Raw genomic sequence first — 19970 nt, 5'->3', positions numbered from 1 at the left:
CAGAGCTCTAGAAAGATGCCTGAATTTCTGACTTGGAATGCTTTCTTCCGGTGAGACTGATGACCAGAGAAAGGGGACACTGTCTTCCACCTGATGGTGAAACTCGAGTCGCACCGCATCTGCCTCATGTACAAATTCATGTTGTTCCTATGACCAGAGAAAGTTAAATATTCGAGACGACGAGCTTTTAATAATAATAAAATTCAATGCTATTGATACTTGACTACTCATTTATTGCAGCTGCAGCCCGAGCGGAACTACAGAGAAGTGCCTTTTTGTATTAGTTTTGAATAAAAACAGTGACATGCTGAATATAAATTTAAACAAATATATAGATTTAAAAACAGCAGCTCTTTGCTGTATTCGTTGACAATCTCTCTGTGGTCATGGTTTTAATTAGTTACTAAATCTTATGTAGGCTAGTAGCCTGTTAAACTTGGCTGTGGTCAGGGTCACAGACTTGACTACACCCCTCGTGTCGCGTGCACAAGCGTTGCAAAATAAATTTAGAAATCTAGATTATTCAATTATTGCACCCACACTGCTTGCGCACGCCAACGAGGGTCTGCGTTGCCAAGGGCTAAAATAGAAGTCAGTTCTATTTGTGATGCAGATCGCGCTGCAAGTCCTGCCTCTCCCATCTCCTCATTGGTTTACAGAAGCAGGTACTCACTGAAAGACGAACGAGGTCGCGTTGGAAATGCACCAAATTCATGAAAGTTGCCCATCGCAATATACAGTCAAGTGAAGAAAAAGCCTGGAAGGAGGAGATATGACTAGAAGTGATTCAGTTCACCGTTTTTATGTGTGGATTAGTTGTCAGAGTAGAGGACCTTGTGCATTTCAGGTAAAATAACAACTCAATGTTTATATCCCAGGACAAATTAGCTAGCAACAGTAAGCTATCTAAATAGGACAAATTAGCTGGGCAAGTGCAAGCTAGCTAGCTAAATTGCCATCAATGTTTAATGCTTTTAAACCTGTCGCCAAATTCAATGTAATTGGTTCAGAGTCTGTTTTGAGATTTCCATACCCAACTATAACATTTTCCGCCAAGATAGAACTGCCAAAGGGGGAGGAGTGGCAGCCTACTGCAGAGAGAGCCTGCAAAGTAATGTCATACTTTCCAGGTCCATACCCAAACAGTTCGAACTTCTAATTTAAAAAAATAATCTCTCCAGAAATAAGTCTCTCACTGTTGCCGCCTGCTACCGACCCCCCCAGCTCCCAGCTGTGCCCTGGACACCATCTGTGAATTGATCGCCCCCATCTAGCTTCAGAGTTTGTTCTGTTAGGTGACCTAAACTGGGATATGCCTAACAACCCGGCGGTCCTACAATCTAAGCTAGATGCCCTCAATCTCACACAAGTCATCAATGCACCCACCAGGAACAGATATGCAACTGTTCAGGGAAGTCAGGAACCAATACACGCAGTCAGTCAGGAAAGCAAAGGCCAGCTTTTTCAAGCATAAATTTGCATCCTGTAGCTCAAACTCCAAAAAGTTCTGGGACACTGTAAAGTCCATGGAGAACAAGAGCACCTCCTCCCAGCTGCCCACTGCACTGAGGCTAGGTAACACGGTCACCACCGATAAATCCGTGATAATCAAACTTCAACAAGCATTTCTCAACGACTGGCCATGCCTTCCTCCTCACTACTCCAACCTCGGCCAACAGCTCCACCCCCCCTGCAGCTACTCCCCCAAGCCTCCCCAGCTTCTCCTTTACCCAAATCCAGATAGCAGATGTTCTGAAAGAGCTGCAAATCCTGGACCCGTACAAATCAGCTGGGCTTGACAATCTGGACACTCTATTTCTGAAACTATCCGCCGCCATTGTCGCAACCCCTTTTACCAGCCTGTTCAACCTCTCTTTCATATCGTCTGAGATCCCAAAGGACTGGAAAGCTGCCACAGTCATTCCCCTCTTCAAAGGGGGAGACACCCTGGACTCAAACTGTTACAGACCTATATCCATCCTGCCCTGCCTATCTAAGGTCTTCGAAAGCCAAGTCAACAAACAGATCACTGACCATCTCAAATCCCACCGTACCTTCTCCTCTGTGCAATCTGGTTTCCGAGCCGGTCACGGGTGCACCTCAGCAACGCTCAAGGTACACCATCACCACCCTGGATAGTTCCGACCTAGAATATGTGGACATCTATAAGTACCTAGGTGTCTGGCTAGACTGCAAACTCTCCTTCCAGACTCATATCAAACATCTCCAATCCAAAATCAAATCTAGAATCAGCTTCACTCACGCCGCCAAACTTACCCTAGTAAAACTGACTATCCTACCGATCCTCGACTTCGGCAATGTCATCTACAAAATGGCTTTCAATACTCTACTCAGCAAACTGGATGCAGTTTATCACAGTGCACCTTATACCACCCACCACTGCGACCTGTATGCTCTAGTCGGCTGGCCCTCGCTACATATTCGTCGCCAGACCCACTGGCTCCAGGTCATCTACAAGTCCATGCTTGGTAAAGCTCCGCCTTATCTCAGTTCACTGGTCATGATGGCAACACCCACCCGTAGCATGCGCTCCAACAGGTGTATCTCACTGATCATCCCTAAAGCCAACACCTCATTTGGCCACCTTCCAGTTCTCTGCTGCCTGTGACTGGAACGAATTGCAAAAATCTCTGAAGTTGGAGACTTATCTCCCTCACCAAATTTAAACATCTGCTATCTGAGCAGCTAACTGATCGCTGCAGCTGTACATAGTCCATCGGTATATAGCCCACCCAATTTACCTACCTCATCCCCATACTGTTTTTATTTTATTTACTTTTCTGCTCTTTTGCACACCAGTATCTCTACCTGTACATGACCATCTGATCATTTATCACTCCAGTGTTAATCTGCTAAATTGTAATTATTCGCTTACCTCCTCATGCCTTTTGCACACAATGTATATAGACTTTTACTTTTTCTTTTTTCTACTGTGTTATTGACTTGTTTATTGTTTACTCCATGTGTAACACTGTGTTGCTGTCTGTTCACACTGCTATGCTTTATCTTGGCCAGGTCGCAGTTGTAAATGATAACTTGTTCTCAACTAGCCTACCTGGTTAAATAAAGGTGAAATTAAAAACATTCAAAAAATAAAAGCTGCAGCGATCGGTAAGCTGCTCAGATTGCTGATGTTTAAAGTTAGTGAGGGAAATATAAGTCTACAGCTTCAGCGATTTTTGTAATTCAAATCAAAAATCAAATCAAATGTATTTGTCACATACACATGGTTAGCAGATGTTAATGCGAGTGTAGCAAAATGCTTGTGCTTCTAGTTCCGACAATGCAGTAATAACCAACAAGTAATCTAGCTAACAATTCCAAAACTACTACCTTATAGACACAAGTGTAAGGGGATAAAGAATATGTACATAAAGATATATGAATGAGTGATGGTACAGAGTGGCATAGGCAAGATACAGTAGATGGTATCGAGTACAGTATATACATATAAGATGAGTATGTAAACAAAGTGGCATAGTTAAAGTGGCTAGTGATACATGTATTACATAAAGATGCAGTAGATGAGAGAGAGTACAGTGTATACATATGAGATGAATGAGATGAATGATGTAGGGTATGTAAACATTATATTAGGTATCATTTACATTTACATTTAAGTCATTTAGCAGACGCTCTTATCCAGAGCGACTTACAAATTGGTGAATTCACCTTCTGACATCCAGTATCATTGTTTAAAGTGGCTAGTGATATATTTTATATAATTTCCCATCAATTCCCATTATTAAAAGTGGCTGGAGTTGAGTCAGTGTGTTGGCAGCAGCCACTCAATGTTAGTGGTGGCTGTTTAACAGTCTGATGGCCTTGAGATAGAAGCTGTGGTGAACAGGCAGTGGCTCGGGTGGTTGTTGTCCTTGATGATCTTTATGGCCTTCCTGTGACATCGGGTGGTGTAGGTGTCCTGGAGGGCAGGTAGTTTGCCCCCGGTGATGCGTTGTGCAGACCTCACAACCCTCTGGAGAGACTTACGGTTGTGGGCGGAGCAGTTGCCGTACTAGGCGGTGATACAGCCCGCCAGGATGCTCTCGATTGTGCGTCTGTAGAAGTTTGTGAGTGCCTTTGGTGACAAGCCGAATTTCTTCAGCCTCCTGAGGTTGAAGAGGCGCTGCTGCGCCTTCTTCACGATGCTGTCTGTGTGGGTGGACCAATTCAGTTTGTCTGTGATGTGTATGCCGAGGAACTTAAAACTTACTACCCTCTCCACTACTGTTCCATCGATGTGGATAGGGGGGTGTTCCCTCTGCTGTTTCCTGAAGTCAACAATCATCTCCTTAGTTTTGTTGACGTTGAGTGTGAGGTTATTAATTCGTTCCAGTCACTAGCAGAGGCGCATGACTCGAAAAGTAGCGTCAGTTTGTCTTCCTGTATTGAACACAGATAGTCCTGTCTTCAATTTGATTGATTATTAACGTTTAAAAAATATCTAAAGTTGTATTACAAAAGTAGTCTGAAATGTTTTGGCAAAGTTTACAGGTAACTTGTGAGATATTTTGTAGTGACGTTGCGCAAATTGGAAGCTGTGTTTTTCTGGATCAAGCGCGCCAAATGAATTGACATTTTGGATATATATCGACGGAATTAATCGAACAAAAGGACCATTTGTGATGTTTTTGGGACATATTGGAGTGCCAACAAAAGAAGCTCGTCAAAGGTAAGGCATGATTTATATTTTATTCCTACGTTTTGTGTTGCGCCTGCAGGGTTGAAATATGCTACTCTTTGTTTACTGTTGTGCTATCATCAGATAATAGCATCTTATGCTTTCGCCGAAAAGCCTTTTTGAAATCTGACATGTTGGCTGGATTCACAACGTGTAGCTTTGATTTGATACATGTGTGATTTAAGGAAAGTTTGATTTTTATAGTATTTTATTTGAATTTGGCGCTCTGCATTTTCCCTGGCTATTGGCCAAGTGGGATGCAAGCGTCCCGCCTATCCCAGGGAGGTTTCTTAAAATCAATACATAAGTATATATATTTTTAAACCTGCATATTTCGCCTGCTAACATGAATTTCTTTTAACTAGGGAAATTGTGTCACTTCTCTTGCCAATTCTTGATATATGCAGCAGTTTGGGCCACCTGGCTCATGGTGAACTGTGTTAAGACCATTTATTCCTAACAAAGACCGTAGTTTGCCATAATTGTGACAACATTGAAGGTTGTGCAATGTAACAGCAATATTTAGACTTAGGTTTGCCACCCGTTAGATAAAATACGTAACGGTTCCATTTTTCACTGAAAGAATAAACGTTTTATTTTTGAAATGGATAGTTTCTGTATTTGTCCATATTAATGACCTAAGGCTCGTATTGCTGTGTGTTGTTATATTATAATTAAGTCTATGATTTGATAGAGCAGTCTGACTGAGTGGTGGTAGGCATCAGCAGGCTCGTAGGCATTCATTCAAACAGCACTTTCCTGCATTTGCCAGCAGCTCTTCGCTGTGCTACAAGCACTGCATGGTTTATGACTTCAAGCCTATCAACTCCCGAGATTACGCTGGCAATACCAAAGTACCTATTAGAACATCCAATAGCCAAGGGTATATGATATACAAATGGTATAGAGAGAAATAGTCCTATAATAACTACAACCTAAAACCTCTTCCCTGTTAAAAGGAACCACCAGCTTTCCACCAGCATGTTCTGAGCAAGGAACTTAAACGTTAGCTTTGTTTAAATGGCACATATTGCTCTTTTACTTTCTTCTCCAACACTTTGTTTTTGCATTATTTAAACCAAATTAAACATGTTTCATAATTTATTTGAGACTAAATCGATTTTATTGATGTATTATATTAAGTTAAAATAAGTTTTCATTCAGTGTTGTAATTGTCATTATTACAAATATATAAATCAGCCGATTTAATCAGTATCGGCTTTTTTTGGTCCTCCAATGATCAGTATCAGCGTTGAAAAATCCTAATCAGTCGACCTCTACTCTAGAGCTATAACATCTAACTGTAACATGGTTACTCGAGAGCTATAAAATAACTATAGATCTAGCTTATAATACATCTTGGCTATAACATCAAATGTTATTGCCAGCTTACACGTATTCTACAGATGCTATCTCAGACACATAAGCATTTCTCTGCACCTATCTCCAACAGGGCAGTAATACCGAACAATACACACAAATGTAAATAAAGAAATGAAAGAATATCTGAACAATGTCAGTGTCCGAAATATCAATATGTATGTATATGATGGTGTATATGAATAGAAAGTGTGTACAGCAGTATACAACATGATTAGCTATGTTATTTAGCACACACACACACATTATAGAGTACAGTCAAACCTCCCTATGCCTTGTAACCTATTTGAAATTGTTATTTTTTTTGTCCCCATTGTCAGTGTAATATATTATTAGGCTAAAATTCCATACTGAAGCAGCAGCTCTCAAGAATAGACTTGGTCCAGATGGATTGCTTTGAGGTAAAGCTAACATAAATGACTCAACCTTCCAGACACAAAGCATTTAACTGCTGGTCTGATTCTTTGATGGCCAGAGCCAGGCTAAATTTAGGTAAGGAGGAATGCAATGTAAACTGAGGTATGCTAGTTCCCTGAGTCTCTGCCTGGCTCTGCTCCTAGTGGAGGTCCAACTGACTTTATTGGGAACTCACTTAATGTCTTATTGCTGCTACTTATCTACGAACAGCCATAGGGTGCTGTAGGTAAAGCTTTAATGAACTCAGGGAAGTTCACTTAGTTGGGAGTTAATTTAGACAGCAGTTAGGGTGAGAGCTCAGCAGTCTTAAGAGAGGACACAAAGAAATGGCACAAGCCATGTGACCTTTTTTTTGTTCTGGAAATTAAGGTTTTGGATTTTGTATGATGAGACTGCATCACATAAAAAACTAGATATTTTTCTGCACGGTTTGTTTACATGGCTAGCACTATTTGAAGTCTGAAGAACTAATGCAATAAAAACCTAATAAACATCATGCTCATTTCAACCAATCCAACTCAATGATATGAACATGGATTAAGTGAATGAAAGTTTTTGTATTCTCCTGGAATCGCAATGTTTGCCTCTAGTTTTATTTGCTGATCTGTTCTGCTGTGTGTCATCTGGTGCTCTGGGCTCGATAGTCCTGTTATGTCTCAACACACTAAGTTCAGTGGAGGTACTCCAACACAAATCAGACTTCAACACCAATGGATCCTCAGCTTGAGTAATCCCCAAACAGGCTAAGTATGTTTACCCTCATCTCATCTGAATGTGGGATGGAAGAATGGGTGCTTCCCAGAACAGCACTGTGTTTTTCAGGAAAATCGGTGAACCTCACGGGCCATTTCAACTGTAAATCTCACTGTTGATTGATTCGTATGTACACAATGATAAAGGTTACTGAAGACAAATCTCAAATCTGATTGAGATAAAGTGATTGCTTATTAAATGCTTAAACATTTTCACTCAGTCATGCCTTGACTATAGTGTATCTTTGGCTTAAGTGGAAGTTAGGATTTGCTCCTCAATCCACAGCTTTTGTGCAGAGCTGTAAATAAATAGGTCTAAATCACTTCTGACTTTGTTCTGCTGGTGAAAAATGAAATGTCAGGGGACTCGTGTAAAGACCACACTGGAATCAGAGGAGCAATGACTTCCCTTCCCTGGGTGAGATGGAGGCTAAACTTATGAACTTGAAATGGCTCTAACATCCTCTTCCATGCATATCTATCTGTCTGTCTGCAGGACTATCCCTCTCTGGCTCTGTTGGGAGAGAAGCTGGCAGAGAACAACATCTATCTCATCTTCGCCGTGACTAAAAGGCTCTATGTCATTTACAAGGTAATTTTTAAAAAATATATATGTATACACTGCTCAAAAAAATAAAGGGAACACTTAAACAACACAATGTAACTCCAAGTCAATCACACTTCTGTGAAATCAAACTGTCCACTTAGGAAGCAACACTGATTGACAATAAATTTCACATGCTGTTGTGCAAATGGAATAGACAACAGGTGGAAATTATAGGCAATTAGCAAGACACCCCCAATAGAGGAGTGGTTCTGCAGGTGATAACCACAGACCACTTCTTAGTTCCTATGCTTCCTGGCTGATGTTTTGGTCACTTTTGAATGCTGGTGGTGCTTTCACTCTAGTGGTAGCATGAGATGGAGTCTACAACCCACACAAGTGGCTCAGGTAGTGCAGCTCATCCAGGATGGCACATCAATGCGAGCTGTGGCAAGAAGGTTTGCTGTGTCTGTCAGCTTAGAGCGTAGCGTCCAGAGCATGGAGGCGCTACCCGGATACAGGCCAGTACATCCGGAGACGTGGAGGAGGCCGTAGGAGGGCAACAACCCAGCAGCAGGACCGCTACCTCCACCTTTGTGCAAGGAGGAGCAGGAGGAGCACTGCCAGAGCCCTGCAAAATGACCTCCAGCAGGCCACAAATGTGCATGTGTCTGCTCAAACGGCCAGAAACAGACTCCATGAGGGTGGTATGAGGGCCCGACGTCCACAGGTAGGGGTTGTGCTTACAGCCCAACACCGTGCAGGACATTTAGCATTTGCCAGAGAACACCAAGATTGGCAAATTCACCACTGGCGCCCTGTGCTCTTCACAGATGAAAGCAGGTTCACACTGAGCACATTTGACAGTCTGGAGACGCAGTGGAGAACGTTCTGCTGCCTGCAACATCCTCCAGCATGACCAGTTTGGCAGTGGGTCAGTCATGGTGTGGGGTGGCATTTCTTTGGGGAGCCGCACCGCCCTCCATGTGCTCGCCAGAGGTAGCCTGACTGCCATTAGGTACCGAGATGAGATCCTCAGACCCCTTGTGAGACCATGTGCTGGTGCGGTTGGCCCTGGGCTCCTCCTAATGCAAGACAATGCTAGATCTCATGTGGTGGGGGGTGTTAGCAGTTCCTGCAAGAGGAAGGCATTGATGCTATGGACTGGCCCGCCCGTTTCCCAGACCTGAATCCAATTGAGCACATCTGGGACATCATGTCTCGCTCCATCCACCAACGCCACGTTGCACCACAGACTGTCCAGGAGTTGGCGGATGCTTTAGTCCAGGTCTGGGAGGAGATCCCTCAGGAGACTATCCGCCACCTCATCAGGAGCATGCCCAGGCGTTGTAGGGAGGTCATACAGGCACGTGGAGGCCACACACACTACTGAGCCTCATTTTGACTTGTTTTAAAGACATTACATCAAAGTTGGATCAGCCTGTAGTGTGGTTTTCCACTTTCATTTAGAGTGTGACTCCAAATCCAGACCTCCACGGGTTGATAAATTTGATTTCCATTGATAATTTGTGTGTGATTTTGTTGTCAGCACATTCAACTATGTAAAGAAAAAAGTATTTAATAAGAATATTTCATTCAGATCTAGGATGTGTTATTTTAGTGTTCCCTTTATTTTTTTGAGCAGTGTGTGTATATGTATGTATGTATGTGCGTGCGTGCGTGTGTGTGTGTTCATGTATGTGTTCATGTATGTGTTCATGATTGAGAGTAGCTGTGTGTATAGTGTACACACATTGTGTATGGTGTGTACACGTTGGTGTGTACACTTCAGTGTGTATGGTGGCCTTTGATATTGTGTTTATTGCTTTGTTATATTTGTTTCTTTTAATTAAAAAAATAACTCTGGTGTTTATGCAGAATTTCACAGCACTGATACCTGGAACTACAGTGGAGATTCTGGATCAGGACTCCAAGAACATCATCCAACTCATCGTTAACGCCTACAATGTAAGTAAAGGAGCGTTCTCTCCCATTTAGAGCACAGGGTGTGTGTGTGTGCGCTTGAGAGGGAAAGAGTCTCTCAGCTGTCCTCTTCTGAAATGGATGTTGGTTGACAGTTGGCTGAACACGTTTTGAAACCAGGAACCAGACCGGTATACCCTGAACCTGCCATTTGTGTTTTCCATTGCAAAACTGTGAGGCCTACTGAACATGTCCCCGGTCTCTAGAGGACAAGAGGAAGTGTTGAATTTTATGCTTTAGTATTGGAAATGGAGACACTCATCCAGCCCCTCTATTTGCTGTGGTGATATGGAGACCCTCACCCTGCCCCTCTATTTGCTGTGGTGATATGGAGACCCTCACCCTGCCCCTCTATTTGCTGTGGTGATATGGAGACCCTCACCCTGCCCCTCTATTTGCTGTGGTGATATGGAGACTCTCACCCTGCCCCTCTATTTGCTGTGGTGGTCTGGGGTTTACTCTACTTCTGGCTCACACTACGGCACTGTCTTTAACTCTGCACTAGCACTTTATGGTTACTGAAGAAGAAGCAGGTTTATGGCGCAAATCCTGCCTGAGACACTGTGGTGCTGCTACTCCCCAGTCCCCTCCATACAGGAAATAGATTCCATTCTTCCAGTTATTTGAAGGAAGGGTTTTCAAACGGCCTGAAAAGGGTTCTAGAAGGGATTATTGTGTATTTTAAACACAATAAACGGCTATAGACTCGTGTGCTAGGAGATTTACATCTTGTCCTCGTTTACAATTCACATTTATGGAAAGATCAACAACAACAAAAACACATCTTCAATTTATGGGTCATGATAAATGTATAATCTTCATTCTACCCAAGTTAAGCAGGGGCCTCAAATGGTCTTGAATTCTAATTTGACGTTAGTGTTTAATTGTCACAGAAGACACTCTCTCATAATCCATTCTCAAAGCATGGAATCATCCTGTCTTGTATTTTTGTGTTGTGGTCTGTTGACTAAAACCTGACCCTAGATCACTGAGTGAGTACTCTGACACTGTGGCTCTGGTTTGGCAATTTAGGGATCTTAAAGTCACAGTCTGTGATTTGAGAGTGGTTTGGCTATATTTCCCCAGCCCCATACCTCAGCTTACCAAACAAAGTGGCAGTCAGACTGTTGAAATGGCAGATTTAGCCTTCAATGTACTGCTGGAAAGCAGTTATATAATTCACTTTTGTTGACTAGTTGAGAGAAAACAACATTTTAAGGGAAGAACGAATCTTTCTCCATGTATTTAGAATATTTTAAAACCAAAGTATTTGCCTGTTTTTAGTCAACTATCCTCAAAAATATTTTCCAATAAAGCAGTGGGTTTTTTTCTTCAGTCAAGCATTTTTTCCTTCCTGTGGTTGAGAGGAACTACAACTTGATTTTGCAGAGTAGACTCAACTCGTGTCCTTAACAACTGATAATTATGGTATTTACATTTTTTTTTCAACCTTTACTTAATAGGCAAGTCAGTAAAGAACAAATTCTTATTTACAATGACGGCCTACCAGGGAACAGTGGGATTTTTATCTTGTCAACTCTGGCCCAACGCTCTAACCACTAGGCTACCTGACACCCTTATATACCAAGTAGCCTACATTCTGTTCACTTTACACAATGGGCAGATGGCACCACATTTTGGTTCCTCTCATAAGTGTATCTTTTTTGAGTATTGTGAAGTTTGAACACAAGAAAGATTTTTAGTTATTTCAACACATTTTTGTTGTGTTCTTTCTCCAGTACAGGCCAAAACGGGGCATAGATCAATCATGGGTATCTGTCAGTCGGGCATGATTCTGATTACCCCCTTCCACAGTTCAATAGCTTTTATGCGCTGGAGTTAACACGCACATAAAGTACAGATAAGGCTGGCATGTAGCAGCAAAGGCACGCTATGACACACGCACGCACGCGCTCCACATCCATCCATGCTAACACGAACCACTGCGGGTTTGGGGGAAGTTTACAAAAGACAGAATGACCTGTATAAATATTGCTTAACCAAGACATTTTACGCTCTTTCCAACTATCTTTTTCTCTGTTCTCCACCCTGCCTGCTAACAGATTAAATAACAGGCTGGTTTCATTCTAAAATGCTGAGTTGTGGTGGTTCTGAGTGGATCCAGTGCCAGGGGTACTGGAAGCGTTTAACATTCAAATAGTATGGAAACCACCAGGGAACCTCTGTGCCAGCTCTAATATACATACATACTTTAATGCTCATGTGATCTATTGATAGGAGTCTTTGATCAGACATGTTTGGATAGTTGACCAGTGGACCATCTGTCTTGTTTTCAAATAAATGACATATTTACTACTTTGATGCAAATGTCAAAAGTACTTATTCATAAGTGTGTGTCTGTCTGTTTTTGTGTTCATGGCATATGTAGGCAGGGTAGCCTAGTGGTTAGAGTGTTGGACTAGTAACCAGAAGGTTGCAAGTTCAAACCCCTGAGCTGACAAGGTTTGAATCTGTCTTTCTGCCCCTGAACAGGCAGTTAACCCACTGTTCCTTGGCTGTCATTGAAAATAAGTATTTGTTCTTAACTGATTTGCCTGGTTAAATAAAGTTAAAAAATTTTTTTTTACAAATTTAAAAAATCTGAGTTCATCCAATCTCTCTCTTTCTCTGTCTGTTTTTGTGTCCTCCCTCCAGAACATCCGGTCCAAAGTGGAGCTGACCGTGTGGGATCAACCTGAAGACCTCAGTCTGTCCTTCACGGCCACGTGTCAGGACGGACAGCCCCTACCAGGCCTCAGGAAGTGTGCTGACCTCAAGATCGGAGACACGGTGAGTCTCTCAGACCTCCTGGCTTCCTATGGATTTGCACTATCAGGCCAAGCTATAAAGTCTAAATTGGCTATAACGTGAACATGTATATAAACGAAAATATGCTTTTTGGTTTATCAAAAGTTAGGGTTGGTTATAAAATCTGATTTTTAGGACTTTGAGTTTGCAGCTTTGCCTGATAGTGACCAAGTGAACCTTTCCCATCCTGCCTAATTTACAGGTGATCTGGCTGTCATGTCATGGACACCATGTGAATGATGCAACACAACTGTAACAAGATGTAATTCCAGCCTGTGGACAGATGCATCATGGGATATTTGCATTAAGGCTTAGTTAGCCCAGTGGCATGTCTCTCTGCAACACTGACAGGAATATCATGGATATCATCCACCCAGCCAGCAAATGACTGACTGAAGGAAGCAAGTTGTGACTTGGCAGCGCAGTGTGACCTTTCAATCCTCTTAAGTTTGCAGTTCCTGTTTGATTAAATTAAACTGCAGTTGCCGGGAGATGTCTTAGACTCTGAGAAAAAGAGCGATTGAGTGAGAGAACAACAATGTTGTTGCTTTGCTTACTCTCTTTAACAGTTAACATGTGTGTGCACTCAGATTTGACCCTGCTTAATGTATTTGATATGAGCAGACCATAACTGTAATAATGCAAACATATTCTTTCCCTTGGAAGAAACCACACTGGTGTGGCAAAAATGCTTCTGTCTGTCTGTTTTGGAAAAATATTAGTCATGGTGTCCATCCCTTCTCTGAGACTCCAGAATGTCCTGTCTCCAACCAACACATACTCTGCAACACACGGCTGTCTCGACAGACACTGGCCATTCTCAAGGCAAGGGTCATCCTTTTCCTGGGATAGCAGTGGGAGTTTGAACTGACTTAACTTATTCTTGGCTTCTGAACACTGCAATTGGATATCAGTTGTGCTTTCCAAATAGCCCTCCAAATAAGCTATTTTGGATGGCTTTGGATGAAGTAGTCTATGGGAGATGTGGCATCAGTAGCCTCTGCAGAAAGCATTTTAGTGTGAGTAGACCTACATATGGGGGTGGGATAATAATTTGGCAGGGGAAGAATATTTTAGCTGGCTTTTTAATTGTGTTCCAACATGTTCTTGCCATTTTAGATGGAATGTATTCTTCTCTTCCTTTGTTTCAGCTAACAAAACTCTAAAGGTCAGGTGACGTGGGATCACTGCACATCTTAATTGCTTTGAATTCTGCACTGTTCAAATCCTCAGGCCCCAATGAGGATTTGTACAGGATCTATTGAAATGCTCAGCAAGGGGCTACTTTGTACACTCCACCACGCAGAGATCCGACCCTGTGGAATTCTTCTTCCCAAAGCCCCAGTGTCTCCCTCACTGATTCCTTATTTATCTTAATTGAATGTAGGAAATAAGGATGGTGTGTGGGGATGGAGGGTGAATGAATAATGGTAGTGAATGGGGGAATCACATCTCTGCCTGGCCAGGGTGATGGGTCTAACTCTGTCTTTTGTTCTGCAGCGGGGTATTTTCTCTGCAGGCCTTCTGTCCTCCTAAAAAGGTGAGGAAAGAGGACGCGAGGAATAGAGGGAGGAGGAATTGGGAAAGTTCCCAGGTGTCGGTCACAGGGTCTCTGGCTGCAGCCTTGCTCTGAGGCCTGATGCTGCATGTCAATGTCCTCACTACACAAGTTAGAGAAAGAAGAGTTGGTGAAACCAGAGGCGATTTAACGAACAAAGACGACATGGTGTCTTAGACGCAGTGTACAAACTAAAGCCCACATTCCTTTCACTGTGAAATTCTCAAACCTTAGAGTACTAAATATTTCCCATACAGATGTAGGATCTTAATTTCATCAGTATAGTCCATAATGTTGCTTGATCAGTGTGTAGACTATTAACTGACCAAAATTAGGCTACATGAAATCAAATCAAATTTTATTTGTCACATACAGATGTTAGCAGATGTTAATGTGAGTGTAGTGAAATGCTTGCGCTTCTGGTTCCGACAATGCAGTAATAACCAACGAGTAACAATTTCACAACAACTACCTTATACACACAAGTGTAAAGGGATGAAGACTATGTGCATAAAGATATATGAATGAGTGATGGTACAGAATGGCATAGGCAAGATGCAGTAGATGGTATCGAGTACAGTATATACATATGAGATGAGTAATGTAGGGTATGTAAACATATAAAAGTGGCATTGTTTAAAGTGGCTAGTGATACATGTATTACATAAAGATGGCAAGATGCAGTAGATGGTATAGAGTACAGTATATACATATGTGCAATGTTAATAGAACTGTGTCTTAGTGTGGGTTTTCACAGAATTTCTGTAAATCATGAAGCTCATCTGTACAGGGCCTTCAGAAAGTATTCATACCTCTAGACGTATTCCACACGCTGTTGTTACAACATGAATTCCAAATGGACAAACACCCCATAATCACAAAATGAATGTTTTTAGAAATGGTGGCAAATGTATTGAAATTGAAATACAGATATCTCATTTACATAAGTATCCACACCCCTGAGACAATACTTTGTAGAAGCACCTTTGGCAGCGATTACAGCTGTGAGTCTTTCTGGGTAAGTCTGTAAGAGCTTTCTACACCTGGATTGTGCAACATTTGCCAATGTATTCTTTTCAAACTTCTTCAAGCTCTTGGTCTTGCAGTAGATTTAAGTCAAAACTGTAACTCGGCCACTCGGTAACATTCACAGTATTCTTGGTAAGCTACTCCGGTGTAGATTTGGCCTTGTGTTTTTAGGTTATTGTCCTGCTGAAAGATTAATTGATCTCCCAGTGTCTGGTGGAAAGCAGACTGAACCAGGTTTTCCTCTGGGATTTTTGCCTGTTCTTAGCTCCATTCCATTCCTTTTTGTATCCTGAGAAACTCCACAGTTCTTAACGATTGCAAGCATACCCATAACATGATGCAGCACCACTAGGCTTGCAAATATGGAGAGTGGTACTCAGTAATGTGTTGTATTGGATTTGTCAAATGTAAGACTTTGTAGTCAGGACACATTTTCTTTATATTACTTTAGTGCCTTGTTGCAAACACAATGCATATTTTTAAAATATTTTTATTCTGTACAAACTTCCTTTTTTTCACTCTGCCCTTTAGGTTAGTATTGTAGAGTAACTACAATGTTGTTGATCCATCCTCTCCTATCACAGCCATTAAACTGTTTTAAAGTCACCATTGGCCTCATGGTGAAATCAAATCCAATTTTAATTATCACATGTGCCGAATACAACAGGTGTAGACCTTAATGTGAAAAGCTTACCTACAAGCCCTTAACCAACAATGCACCTCAAGAAATAATTAAGAAAATATTTACTGAATAAACTTAGTAAGAAATAAAATGAAAAGGAACACAATAACAATAACGTGGCTATATACATGGGGTACCAGTACTGAGTCAATGTGTGGGGGTACAAGTTAGTTGAAGTAATTTGTACATGTAGGTAGGGGTAAAGTGACTATGCATAGATAGTAAACGGCGAGTAGCAGTGGTGTAAAAACAAAGGGGGGGGGTTAATGTAAGTCGTCCGGTTGGCCAATTGATTAATAGTTCAGCAGTCTTATGGCTTGGGGGTAGAAGCTGTTAAGGAGCCTTTTGGTCCTTGAGTTGCTACTCCGGTACCGCTTGCCATGTGGTAGCAGAGAGGACAGTCTATGACTTGGGTGACAATTTTTTGGGGGGCCTTCCTTTGACACTGCCTAGTATATAGGTCCTGGATGGCAGGAAGCTTTCCCCCACATGCACTGGAGGTCGACCGATTAATTGGGGCCGATTTCAAGTTTTCATAACAATTGGTAATTGGCGTTTTTGGACACTGTTCATGGCCGATTACATTGCACTCCACGAGGAGACTGCGTGGCAGGCTTGACGACCTGTTATGCGAGTGCAGCAGGGAGCCAAGGTGCTAGCTAGCATTTTTATTTATTTATTTTACCTTTATTTTACTAGGCAAGTCAGTTAAGAACAAATTCTTATTTTCAATGACGGCCTAGGAACAGTGGGTTAACTGCCTGTTCAGGGGCAAAATGACATATTTGTACCTTGTCAGCTCGGGGATTTGAACTTGCAACCTTTCGGTTACTAGTCCAACACTCTAACCACTAGGCTACCCTGCCGCCCCATTTACTATTCCTAGGCTGTCAATGAAAATAAGAATTTGTTCTTAACTGACTTGCCTACATTTACATTTACATTTTACATTTAAGTCATTTAGCAGACGCTCTTATCCAGAGCAACTTACAAATTGGTGAATTCACCTTCTGACATCCAGTGGAACAGCCACTTTACAATAGTGCATCTAAATCATTAAGGGGGGGTGAGAAGGATTACTTATCCTATCCTAGGTATTCCTTGAAGAGGTGGGGTTTCAGGTGTCTCCGGAAGGTGGTGATTGACTCCGCTGTCCTGGCGTCGTGAGGGAGTTTGTTCCACCATTGGGGGCCAGAGCAGCGAACAGTTTTGACTGGGCTGAGCGGGAACTGTACTTCCTCAATGGTAGGGAGGCGAGCAGGCCAGAGGTGGATGAACGCAGTGCCCTTGCTTGGGTGTAGGGCCTGATCAGAGCCTGGAGGTACTGCGGTGCCGTTCCCCTCACAGCTCCGTAGGCAAGCACCATGGTCTTGTAGCGGATGCGAGCTTCAACTGGAAGCCAGTGGAGAGAGCGGAGGAGCGGGGTGACGTGAGAGAACTTGGGAAGGTTGAACACCAGACGGGCTGCGGCGTTCTGGATGAGTTGTAGGGGTTTAATGGCACAGGCAGGAGCCCAGCCAACAGCGAGTTGCAGTAATCCAGACGGGAGATGACAAGTGCCTGGATTAGGACCTGCGCCGCTTCCTGTGTGAGGCAGGGTCGTACTCTGCGGATGTTGTAGAGCATGAACCTACAGGAACGGGCCACCGCCATGATGTTGGTTGAGAACGACAGGGTGTTGTCCAGGATCACGCCAAGGTTCTTAGCGCTCTGGGAGGAGGACACAATGGAGTTGTCAACCGTGATGGCGAGATCATGGAACGGGCAGTCCTTCCCCGGGAGGAAGAGCAGCTCCGTCTTGCCGAGGTTCAGCTTGAGGTGGTGATCCGTCATCCACACTGATATGTCTGCCAGACATGCAGAGATGCGATTCGCCACCTGGTCATCAGAAGGGGAAAGGAGAAGATTAATTGTGTGTCGTCTGCGTAGCAATGATAGGAGAGACCATGTGAGGTTATGACAGAGCCAAGTGACTTGGTGTATAGCGAGAATAGGAGAGGGCCTAGAACAGAGCCCTGGGGACACCAGTGGTGAGAGAGCGTGGCGAGGAGACAGATTCTCGCCACGCCACCTGGTAGGAGCGACCTGTCAGGTAGGACGCAATCCAAGCGTGGGCCGTGCCGGAGATGCCCAACTCGGAGAGGGTGGAGAGGAGGATCTGATGGTTCACAGTATCGAAGGCAGCCGATAGGTCTAGAAGGATGAGAGCAGAGGAGAGAGAGTTAGCTTTAGCAGTGCGGAGCGCCTCCGTGATACAGAGAAGAGCAGTCTCAGTTGAATGACTAGTCTTGAAACCTGACTGATTTGGATCAAGAAGGTCATTCTGAGAGAGATAGCGGGAGAGCTGGCCAAGGACGGCACGTTCAAGAGTTTTGGAGAGAAAAGAAAGAAGGGATACTGGTCTGTAGTTGTTGACATCGGAGGGATCGAGTGTAGGTTTTTTCAGAAGGGGTGCAACTCTCGCTCTCTTGAAGACGGAAGGGACGTAGCCAGCGGTCAGGGATGAGTTGATGAGCGAGGTGAGGTAAGGGAGAAGGTCCCCGGAAATGGTCTGGAGAAGAGAGGAGGGGATAGGGTCAAGCGGGCAGGTTGTTGGGCGGCCGGCCGTCACAAGAACCGAGATTTCATCTGGAGAGAGAGGGGAGAAAGAGGTCAGAGCACAGGGTAGGGCAGTGTGAGCAGAACCAGCGGTGTCGTTTGACTTAGCAAACGAGGATCGGATGTCGTCGACCTTCTTTTCAAAATGGTTGACGAAGTAATCTGCAGAGAGGGAGGAGGGGGGGAGGGGGAGGAGGATTCAGGAGGGAGGAGAAGGTGGCAAAGAGCTTCCTAGGGTTAGAGGCAGATGCTTGGAATTTAGAGTGGTAGAAAGTGGCTTTAGCAGCAGAGACAGAGGAGGAAAATGTAGAGAGGAGGGAGTGAAAGGATGCCAGGTCCGCAGGGGGCGGGTTTTCCTCCATTTCCGCTCGGCTGCCCGGAGCTCTGTTCTGTGAGCTCGCAATGAGTCATCGAGCCACGGAGCGGGAGGGGAGGACCGAGCCGGCCTGGAGGATAGGGGACATAGAGAGTCAAAGGATGCAGAAAGGGAAGAGAGGAGGGTTGAGGAGGCAGAATCAGGAGAAAGGTTGGAGAAGGTATGAGCAGAGGGAAGAGATGATAGGATGGAAGAGGAGAGAGTAGCGGGGAGAGAGCGAAGGTTGGGACGGCGCGATACCATCCGAGTAGGGGCAGTGTGGGAAGTGTTGGATGAGAGCGAGAGGGAAAAGGATACAAGGTAGTGGTCGGAGACTTGGAGGGGAGTTGCAATGAGGTTAGTGGAAGAACAGCATCTAGTAAAGATGAGGTCGGCGTATTGCCTGCCTTGTGAGTAGGGGGAAGGTGAGAGGGTGAGGTCAAAAGAGGAGAGGAGTGGAAAGAAGGAGGCAGAGAGGAATGAGTCAAAGGTAGACGTGGGGAGGTTAAAGTCGCCCAGGACTGTGAGAGGTGAGCCGTCCTCAGGAAAGGAGCTTATCAAGGCATCAAGCTCATTGATGAACTCTCCGAGGAACCTGGAGGGCGATAAATGATAAGGATGTTAAGCTTGAAAGGGCTGGTAACTGTGACAGCATGGAATTCAAAGGAGGCGATAGATAGATGGGTAAGGGGAGAGAGAGAATGACCACTTGGGAGAGATGAGGATCCCGGTGCCACCACCCCGCTGACCAGAAGCTCTCGGGGTGTGCGAGAACACGTGGGCGGACGAAGAGAGAGCAGTAGGAGTAGCAGTGTTATCTGTGGTGATCCATGTTTCCGTCAGTGCCAGGAAGTCGAGGGACTGGAGGGAGGCATAGGCTGAGATGAACTCTGCCTTGTTGGCCGCAGATCGGCAGTTCCAGAGGCTACCGGAGACCAGGAACTCCACGTGGGTCGTGCGCGCTGGGACCACCAGATTAGGGTGGCACGCGGTGTGGAGCGTTTGTATGGTCTGTGCAGAGAGGAGAGAACAGGGATAGATAGACACATAGTTGACAGGGTACAGAAGAGGCTACGCTAATGCAAAGGAGATTGGAATGACAAGTGGACTACACGTCTCGAATGTTCAGAAAGTTAAGCTTACGTAGCAAGAATCTTAATGA

General features: G+C 43.9%; 1 protein-coding gene across 1 annotated transcript in view; it reads left to right on the top strand.

The window, feature by feature from the left end:
• The window catches only part of LOC135519325 (integrin beta-5-like), an 85103-nt gene that overhangs the window by 14568 nt on the left and 50565 nt on the right, over nucleotides 1-19970 (top strand). The window contains exons 7-9 of the mRNA XM_064944495.1: nucleotides 7748-7843; nucleotides 9674-9763; nucleotides 12434-12568. Of these exons, the coding sequence (XP_064800567.1) occupies nucleotides 7748-7843; nucleotides 9674-9763; nucleotides 12434-12568 (321 nt within the window). The remainder of the gene's footprint in view (nucleotides 1-7747; nucleotides 7844-9673; nucleotides 9764-12433; nucleotides 12569-19970) is intronic.

Source organism: Oncorhynchus masou, chromosome 29 (assembly GCF_036934945.1).
Source record: "Oncorhynchus masou masou isolate Uvic2021 chromosome 29, UVic_Omas_1.1, whole genome shotgun sequence".
Lineage (NCBI taxonomy): Eukaryota > Metazoa > Chordata > Actinopteri > Salmoniformes > Salmonidae > Oncorhynchus > Oncorhynchus masou.
This window is presented reverse-complemented; position numbering and strand designations above follow the sequence as displayed.